Source organism: Vigna radiata, chromosome 11 (genome assembly GCF_000741045.1).
Source record: "Vigna radiata var. radiata cultivar VC1973A chromosome 11, Vradiata_ver6, whole genome shotgun sequence".
NCBI classification, from domain to species: domain Eukaryota; kingdom Viridiplantae; phylum Streptophyta; class Magnoliopsida; order Fabales; family Fabaceae; genus Vigna; species Vigna radiata.
The window spans coordinates 16,124,584-16,134,554 of record NC_028361.1 but is presented as its reverse complement, the minus strand read 5'-3'; the positions used below and the strand labels follow the sequence as shown (position 1 = coordinate 16,134,554).

Sequence of the window (9,971 nt, the reverse complement as noted above, 5' to 3'; positions counted from 1 at the left end):
ATCATTTTTGTAAAGGCACAACTACCTCTTATAATGATTTTTTCCTCCATAAAAAAAAAGCTGAATAAATAAATATATTATAAAAATGACAAATCATCCAATATTTATATATGAAATCTTACAACTTACATAAATATAACAATCACTTGAATTTATAGGAAAAGCAAAACTGGAAAATATATATGAAACAGTAGCCTCCACAGACCAACAACAAAATATACACAGAATCAAACACTATTTGCATCAATCAATACTATACAATTATTTTTTATTTCCTATATGAAAATTATAGCCTACATTGAATGTATCTAGAAAATTAGGAATATATTCTCTTTTTTCCACTTTTGCAATTCAGAGAGAGACACATTCTAGAAAAACAAATATTGTAGAATAAATATTTTCTTGTATAATGATAGTAACTTTTTTGTTGGGGAAGTAATGGATTATCTGTAACGTGGTTTGGGGCTAGCATTAGCGGGGGAAACAGTGTTTCCTTTGGCGATGTTCTGCACAAGCACATCGCCGACGCTTTCTCCGATGCCCTCAACCAGTCCTCCGATGAACTCAATCACCACCTGGGAGGCAACGCGGGCGGCGGCGGCGAGCACGCTGGGCTTCTGCGGCGGCCTGATGCCGTTGGCGAGGAGGCCGTTGATCTTGGTCTTGGCGCAGGCGGCGTGGAGGTGGTACTCACAGACGGTGCAGCGGTAGACCTTGCCGGACCTGCGCTTCTTGCACTCGGCGCAGACGAAGGAGGAGGGGTCGACGGCGGCGGAGGAGGCGGTGGGGAGGATCTTGAGAGTGTGGGGATGGGAAGGGAAGTCGATCTCGGTGTTGAGCATGGCGCAGCATGGATGCATCTGGAAGGCGCAGGCCGTGCAGAGGAAGGCGAAGCCCTTCGTCGGTTTCCCACATACGTCGCACTTCACTTTCCCTCCCATTCCACTTTTTCCTTTAACACGTTCACCATGCAATATTAATTTAATACAAATATTTAAAATTTTAAATACTTAATTATATAAAAGAATTTTATGAAACATAAATTAAAATATCAAAATTTATGAATATTTAAAATTTAATTAAATCTAAACTTAAAGTTGATTTCATTATATGATTGATATATCTATTAACTGTACTGTAATATTGTGTTGATTTTGTAAAATTTTGTTCAACCTACACTTCTAATAAATATTTTACTTTTTAAACTTTCACTTATTATAAATTAGTGTTTATAATTTATTTTTGTTAGTTTCTCGAAAGAAATCTTATTTTTAATTCATGTATTAACTAAATGCTCGTGGAAAAGAATTTTGTAATTTTTAAATATGTAATTGACATGGCACATGATGAGAACACTTTGAAGCATCCAATTGTTTTGAGATGTCTTTATTATCCGCTAATGTCAATTTTTATGACAAGAAATTATCCAAATTATCATATTCATCGAATAAATGATTCCAAGATTGTCATATATATAAATAGTTGACTAAATTATAGTTCATTATGCCTACAAGTTTCAAAAGGAATATAAAAGGCAAAAAAAAAAAAGAGAGGATGTGATAAATATAAATAATGATGTGATAGAAAATGAAGGTAAAGTTAAAAATAAAAGGAAGAAAAAAAGAAATTGATGGAGTGTATAATAATAAGAGTTCATTAATTAAGTAATGAATACGCACAAAAGTTGGAATGTTGATTAGGAATAATTTCTTTATAGAAAAGTAATGAACGTAGTGAAGCTTCTGAATTTATTGGTCGATTAGTATATCTCATTATTCATAAATAAGATATAAAATTAAAATATTCTTTTAGTGTAACCGAATCATTATAAATATTCATATATTTTACTTTTGATGTCAAAATACAAAAATATCAAATAAATATTTAATATACCGAAGCACTAAGAAAAGAGCCAGTTTTTCAACTAACTAAATGAATTTTATAAAACAAATATTTAAAGATTAAAATCAAATAATTAACTATAGTTCTTTCTATATTGTGAAACTCGATCGTGCAAATAAAATTCACTTTTAAAAAAATCAATATTTATTACTTTTCTTTAACAATAACCAATATGCTAGTATATGTATCTGTGTTACGAATTGTTGGGAATCAAATGAATTTATAATTTAAATATTTATTTTGGTCTGACCTAAAAGGATACTTCAATATGCACCACTGTTTTAAAGTGAATTATTTTAATTAGATGCTTTTATCACCTGGATTTGACACATGTAGTTAAGGATGTCATATAAAAAAGAATATAAATTTTATATCTCACTCAATTTTCTCCTGATCATGATTATCATCATCGTGATCATGATCATGATCATTATGATCGTGATCATGATCATGATCATGATCATGATCGTCATCATTGTGATCGTGATCATTATTTTTTATAAAATTAATTTATAAGACGATGTTTATATTCACTTATATATTATAAATTGATCTTATTTATTTTTAATGGTGAAAATTCTAACAACTCTAAATAAAGATCATCAACTTTCGTTATAAGATTATAATTATAATATATAAGTGTAATGTAAATCTCATTTTATAAACCGATTTTGTGAGATTAAATTAAGATTAAAAATGAGATTGTAATACTTGTAGGATAAATGATTGAATAAGGTTATGATAACAGAAGAGTGAGGGTTAATTACCTGGTTTGGAGTGGAAGAAGAGAGAATGTTGAGAGTGAAAGGGGTGTGCCTTGAGAGTAGGAGGAGCCAAGGCACAGAAATCATGCATCTGAAATTCACATTTTTGGCAAACGAACCTCTTTCCAGAGCCATATTCTTTGCAGCCTACACAGATGAAGAGGTCAGGGAGATCCACCATTGAAAGAGGATGCTGAGGATGGCTCAAGTGAACTATTTCCTCTCCAAATATCAGCTGTGGAGAGGTTGGAAACTCCACAGTTGGAGGAGGTGAATTTTTTGTCACAAACCCTGTCGAATATTGCTCACTGGGTGCTGTGAATTGATGCTTTTCCATTTCTGGTGAACACTTTTCAAGCCTATAGCTTTTGCTTTTCTTCACTTGCCTCAGACTCTTCATCATCATAAATTGCTGCTCTTTCTCTTCAATTTGGTGAGTGGTGCATAGCAAATGGTCACACCTATATATATGTATAAATTTGGCTACAAAAAGGTGATTGCACTGTTCATGTCTTTGGAAAATGAAAGACCTAATTGTTGAAATTAAGAAGATGCGATGCATCAAAGCATCTTGCATGTGTGTGAGACATGAATTTGTTGTGTATGGAAAAGTACTATATTTTAACCTTTTTGTTTATGCACGATGCTTTCTGCTTTTGCCACCTTCTGCTACCCTGTAACTTGTACTCTTTTTCTTCTCTCTATGGACCTCGCCAATTAATGCTTATCTGTTCAAATATTATGTCTGCTCGTTTAAGGGTTGTTCTTCCTTTTGGAAAAAATAAAATATAGAAAAGAAAAATTAAAATTCTCGTATGATAGAATGAATTCAAGTCTTAATTAAGAAAAAATAGTTATATAATTTTAGTCATTGAGAATGACAAGTTCTTTTATATTCCATTTTGTTTCGGATCTGATGAATGGTGTCAATTATCGGATAATTTGTATCGAGTTGTTCCTATTTTTTGTTTATTTATTCTTTCAGATTTTTCATACATTCAATATCACTCATATGGTATTTATAAAAGGTATTTTGATGCCAAAATCAACAGGTGACCGATAGGAAGAGTATTAAATGCGATAATGTATATATATAGACAACCATACTTTAAACTTTTATTTATAATAGTTGTTATGGACTTTTACCTTTTTGTTTACCTAATCATAATCCAATTATATCTTAATCAATTTTAGTAGGTTGATTCGTGATATCATTGACTAATTGTTAATTTGACATTCATTTTGTAATCGGTCAGTCTTGTTATTCGGTCTAGATAATTGGCCAAAAAGTGACCAGCCAAAGATCATCGACCCAAGAAAGATCAGTCAAAGGATGATCAATCAAATGATGATATAGGTCCAAAGATAATCAGCCACGGTGATCGATCTAAAGTCAGTCAAGGTGATCGATCTAAAGCCAGTCAAGGTGATCGGTCGGTCTTGTTATTCAGTCTTGTTAAATTTTTTTTTTTTTTCTAATTCAAACTTTGATATTAAAAACAAGAGCTAAATATTTTGAGATGATATTATATTAAAAATTGTTAATTTTATCTCAAATACGCTTATGCAAAAGGGTCATATTAAAGATTTAAGATTTAAATATTCTAATTGAATTGATTAAGGCGTATCATCTTCATACTTATTTATCAAAATTTAAATTTAGAATTAATAATAACAATATGAATTACTTAATGGGAGAAAGCAAACTAAGAAAATTTATCGTTAAAAAGTAAAAGATTATAGTTATGCATAAGAATAAATTGCTCTCATACTTAAGTTAATATGTGTGGATACCACGTAAGAATTTTTATTTAATAAACACAAGGTTTCATCCAAAACGCATATTTTTCCTATGTTATAGTATGTTTTCGACATTGGATGTGCCAATCATTTTCAATCACCCTCAACATCCATTCAACAAATAAAATAAAAGAAATTATACATCTTTCCCATTTAAAACCATTTTTTTTAAAAGAAATAATAATTAATATTTTGAGAATCACATATATCTCTAGTATTATTTTGTTAATTATCTTAACAATAACACCAATTACCTTCACAACATGATAAACACCTTTTCAATTTTGCAGATGTACCATACGTTATAAAGTAATAATTGTTTGAGGAAGTTCTGTTTGAGTATATCTATATTATAAGTACAGCTCTAATTAATTTTAAACTAATATATTTTTAACAAATAAAATGTCTGATAGTGAAAATTTAATCACGAACCATCACATAATGTAAGTTTTTTTAGTTTTAACAGGTTATAAGTCATATCGATAGTGATTTTTTATTAATTGGTTTTGTAAATTATATATATATATATATATATATATATATATATATATATATATATATATATATATATATATATATTATTTTAAATTGAAAGCCAGCATTAGAACATATGGGTTTGGTTCGAAGTGGGGGCCAAGAAATTGAGATTTCTACGAAGTTGTTGAAATGAGATGAAAACAATTTGATACCATGCCACCAAAGTCAAGATTTTCTTTGAAGCAATTGAATGTGTCGTTTGATTTCAAGATAAAATTAGGTATTTTGGTAAACTGAATTTTGATATTTCAAGATTCCAACTTAATTAGATAAAAGAACAAAATATAATTATAGATGAATGTAAATAATATAGAATTAAATGTAAATTTTATATAAATATTATAATTATATAAAGTCTATTGTAATAAAATTAGTTTGAATCTATCTTTTATTTTACGTTTGATATTCTTAACGTAAACTCTCTAATCTTCATATAAAAAAAGTTTATTTTATAGATTCTATATATACATATACGGTCTAATCTTCATTATACGGTTTAATATATAGATGATTTTGTGAGTTGTATTCCATATAAATATATTTGAAGAATTATTAGATGCCACTCTCAATCACTTGACTAAGTGTCATTGAAAGTGATTCCCAATTATTGTTTGTTTGAGTGTTGCAAGTGATTCCCATTTATATTATTCGTACATTAGTATGCTTTATCCATCTTGGCTTCGAGAAATCCACAAGCTAAATAGAAAAAGGTTCCAAAAAATTGAGATACGTATTCGGTATTCCTATCTTTAATCTTTAAGACTTTTAGCACCACAAATTCCACCATTTTTATGCGGTGAAAATTCTACCATATTTTGCTATGTTGTCACTTTTTGTTGTCTATGCTTAATAACACTTAACCCTAAGAATAAAAAGCTCATTGGCCAACGAAAATTCGTTACCTAACTCAGCAATATTTATGTTTCTTCCATATAAATCTTTTAAGGTAGAATATTTTAAACGTTTCAATTGTGGAAACAAAATGCTTACTAATAAAATTCAAAGTTGAAACAATAGATTAATTGTATGATAAAAGCAAGAAGATGCAGCTTGAAAGAGCACTAGCAATCTAGATACCTCCTCATATATCTAGTTCAACCTAGATTCCTCTTTCTTTATCTCACTAGTTAAAAAACATGTCAATTATTGTAGATTGAATTGATTTATTAGATTAATTTTACAGCATTTCTTTTATATTATTCATACACCATTTGTGTTAGATTCGTCACATCATTATTATGCATTAAGTTATCTTATTGGATGTGTTCTTACAGAGTCAATAACACTGCAAAAAGAAACCGAGAATAAACACAACACAATGTTGCACAATTGAGTAGAGCACAAACAAAAATCGATTAATAGAACAGAATGATATATCTTTCGGATTGCTCGTTTGATTAAGTGTTAAGATAATTCTTCAGTACTTGGTCAGGAAAAAATAATTTCTCTCCAAATTTATATATGTAGGCCAGAGCACCATTCTGGTTGATTACAGTAGCAGACCTAACAAAAAAGAAAACAAAACCTTTTGTCCAGCAGCATTTTAGCTGAACTTCCATGTCAATGTGTAAGATTAAGAATTTCAATCCTCCTGAACGCTCTTTTCTGGTGCCCCGGGATGCTTCAGAGAATCAAGGCTGAAAAGAAAGAAGCCATTAATGAAAGGAAAAGGAAAAAAGCAGAAGAAAATAATGGTAACTAAAATGGATAAAAAGAAAAAAAAAGTACGATTAACAGAGAAGAAAATCAAAATATTGAATGGGAAAGCTTGAGTGTGTGGTCAACCTGCATTTCTGAGGTACCCTCCAGGAAATAATTGACAACCTCTTCAAACTTGGAGCTAAGGTCAAATAATATTTCCAATCTTGAAGCATGATTCTAAGATCATGAAGTTTACTATCCATACCATAGCAACAATTTGCATGCATCGTGCAAACCTTATTTAAATCTTTACTTGGCTCACAAAGCCCACCGAAATTAGCTGTATCCAAGAATTTCATCTTCAGTCCTAAATCAGTAATGAAAGGGTCAACCTTGATAAAATTGAGAACATCCTGATCATGGTAACCGGGGTAGGTTTCTTGTGAAGAATGCCAGAACTTGTAAAACTTAATTGACCTATTATTGGACTGTACAAAGTTGAACCCTCCATTGGGTCTGTTCTGTACATCATCAACTATGCCTGTGAAATGATCACATGCTATCTGGAAATCTGCATCCCTATGAAACCGAGGAAACGGGTCTCTAAACCACATGATGTCAGCATCCTGGTAGAAGACATAAATATCAAAGTTAGATATCTTATATTTACATATCTCTCCAAACAAAGTCTCCTCTGAAAGGAAATCAGTAAAAGCATAATAAAGAAAAAATATACATAGCTGGAATGATACAGTTTGCTGTTACATATTATCCTAACCAGCGGGATATAAAATAAGGAAAATTTAAATGATTTGCAAACTTCAGAACCCGTGAAAGTAAACATGAGAAAGTTAGTGATTAAATACTTACCGTGAACACAAAATTGTACCCCAACTCTAGAACGGAGCGCAGGAAATCAATCCGTCTCCACATCATCTTCAAGTAACGAGGAGTCATGAAAAATGCCTCTTCATGAAAATCAACGGCTTCATTAGCAAGCAAATAGCAATAGGAGTGTATTGCCTGACAACGCATATAAGCTTTCGGGTCTAATGCAACAATTACTAAATGATTCAAAAGCCAGCGAGTACGATCTCCAATTCTAAAGCTCTCAAGGAATAGATCAATGATTGAATCTGGTGCTGCCCAAGCTTCATTTAATGTGGTCAAGATAACAGTTTTGTCTTTCATAGCAGCCTCATTCAGAATATTTTCAAGTGAATACTCATTGCTTATCTGCAAAAGAATTATTTCAGAAAAAAAAAATGCGAATGCCACTTCCATTAATAAATTAGACAAACAAAAACCACAATAATATTAAAATCTTCCAATTTAGGCTATGCGTATTTTTAAAGTTCCAGGCAAAATAGTAATTTTCGGTCATAATTTAAGAAATGAAAAGGCATCAATTGGATCGTGATTGACAGATCTAATAGAGTGCTGGAGATGCAACTCGGATGTAAAAGTACTATGGATAATAGCTAAACAAACGATGAATGTATTCTTCTAGAACCAGTATTCGAAATTCACCATTTGAAATTAATGTATCGAAAAGTAGTTAAAAATATGCGCTCTTCCTTAATTCCAATGAAAATATTAATATTTTTCTAAGCAGCACTCAGTCTTTAAATCTGTTGCCAAATTAGTCCCTCAGATTTAACCAGTTACCAAATCCTTCTACATAATGTGGCAAAAAAATCTTCAAAGTGGTAACAAAATCTTGGATGAACTAAAGACAACAAATCTTTGAATTTAATTAATTTGACGACCAAAATTTGTAGGGGAAAAATGTAGTTACACATTTAGCTTGGGAAGGACAAAATTAGGATTTTTCTGGTAAAAAAAATAAGAGGATAACAAATTCTAACAAAACCAGGTATATCCGTTCACCTAACTAATCACATTTGATAGCGTTCCGAATTTTGCTTCCATCCTCCACCTTCAACTACTCCAAGAAAAAATAACAATAATAATGAAATTCAACAAGATTTCAACCTCTTCCATTACTCTTCCGTCATCACTTCAATCTTTCTCAAGTGAATAACCAAACACATCGAAGATCGACAAGGCATTTTTCAAGAGCTGAATTTCATTCACCATATACAAAGTATTATTCCAATTAACAGGGCCTTTAATCCAATTCAACAACATAATTTTCAGTTCAGAGCCAAGGTATAAGCTGTGATCTCAAAGATTCGTCGAGATTATCAACATCGCAGGAAATTACGGACAAATGCAATTAAGAAATCACGGTAACCGTTTACGTTCCTTAAAATCTTGTTCAGAACTATAGTAATCGGTATACCTTAACGATTTCGGTCATAAATGCAAATTTTTTTGTCCGCATAAAAACGCGATGAAAGTGCTACGGCAGTTTAAAACCTTGATCAAAGTTAACACAAACACTTTCCAAATCACGATAAATTCGGAATTCTTAACGCCAGCAAAAAATACGGAGAGAGAGTGAGAGAGGCGGAACGGTACTCACCGCGACGGAATCGTTGGACGGAAAAACAGCAGATACGCGACCGAGGTGATTGGAAGAGGAGAAGCGAGAGTAATCGGCGTTTCTGAAGAGGAGTAGACACGAGAAAGAGACAAGGAGGAAGAAGAGTGCGGCACCGATGCTCCGCCGGAAAACGAGGGCGGATTCCGGCAACATGATGGTGGTGAAGTTACCGGTTGCGTGGCGGTAAGACGTGGCCGGAAATCGTCGGCGGTTGGAAGGGAGCGTGGCGCGGGGCATTCAGTGGCGGTAGAGAGGTCATTTCCGACGTCGTTTGAATAAAACGATTTTACTTAAAACGAAAGTTGTTTAAAATATTAAGAGCTGTGTGAGCAGTGAAGTTTAGTGTAGAGGGAAAGATTGAATGAAAATGCATCGCCATGTAACTGTAGACAAAAAATAAGATAATGGGTGTTATGGGATTTGACTCAGTTTGTGATTTTCGTACGGACCTATTGCAACTGTTCTTCACGTCAGCTTTTAATTATTTATTTTCTAGTTAGATGGTTACCAAAATATATTTTATTTTTTTGTACTCTTATAGTTAGGAAAATTAATGCTTTGTTCTTATGAAGAGATTTGAGGGAGATGATTTGGGGGGATGATTTGAGTTGATTTGAGTGGATTTGAGGGTAATTTTGTTGTTGTTTTTTTGAGTAGATTTGTGGGTAATTGAGAGTGGATTTGANGGTAAAGTTTGTGAGAATTAGTGTAGNATTTGATTGATGTGATAGATTTAAAAAATTTGTTTAATTGGTAGAAATGAAAGATTACCAAAATGCCCCTAGTTATTTTAGTAATAGAAAATGTTTTTTTTAATG

The 9,971-nt window shown here is 31.9% G+C and overlaps 3 protein-coding genes across 3 annotated transcripts in view; all 3 read right to left on the bottom strand.

Moving 5' to 3' along the window:
- Positions 1 to 124: 124 nt before the first annotated feature.
- On the bottom strand, positions 125 to 3,139 carry LOC106777228. The gene is made up of 2 exons (XM_014664786.2): positions 2,670 to 3,139; positions 125 to 952 (listed from the first exon to the last, which is right to left on the bottom strand). The coding sequence occupies exons 1-2, from the start codon at positions 3,070 to 3,072 to the stop codon at positions 444 to 446; spliced, it is 912 nt and encodes a 303-aa protein (XP_014520272.1). The 5' UTR covers positions 3,073 to 3,139; the 3' UTR covers positions 125 to 443.
- A 3,288-nt stretch (positions 3,140 to 6,427) lies between these two features.
- On the bottom strand, positions 6,428 to 9,706 carry LOC106777227 (uncharacterized protein At4g15970). The gene is made up of 4 exons (XM_014664785.2): positions 9,133 to 9,706; positions 7,515 to 7,880; positions 6,789 to 7,270; positions 6,428 to 6,640 (listed from the first exon to the last, which is right to left on the bottom strand). Exons 1-4 carry the CDS (start codon positions 9,388 to 9,390, stop codon positions 6,586 to 6,588), a joined length of 1,161 nt encoding a protein of 386 aa, XP_014520271.1. The 5' UTR covers positions 9,391 to 9,706; the 3' UTR covers positions 6,428 to 6,585.
- LOC106776821 overlaps positions 9,468 to 9,971 on the bottom strand; it is a 3,711-nt gene continuing 3,207 nt past the window's right edge. The window contains exon 3 of the mRNA XM_014664288.1: positions 9,468 to 9,536. Coding sequence (XP_014519774.1) covers positions 9,468 to 9,536 — 69 coding nt within the window. The remainder of the gene's footprint in view (positions 9,537 to 9,971) is intronic.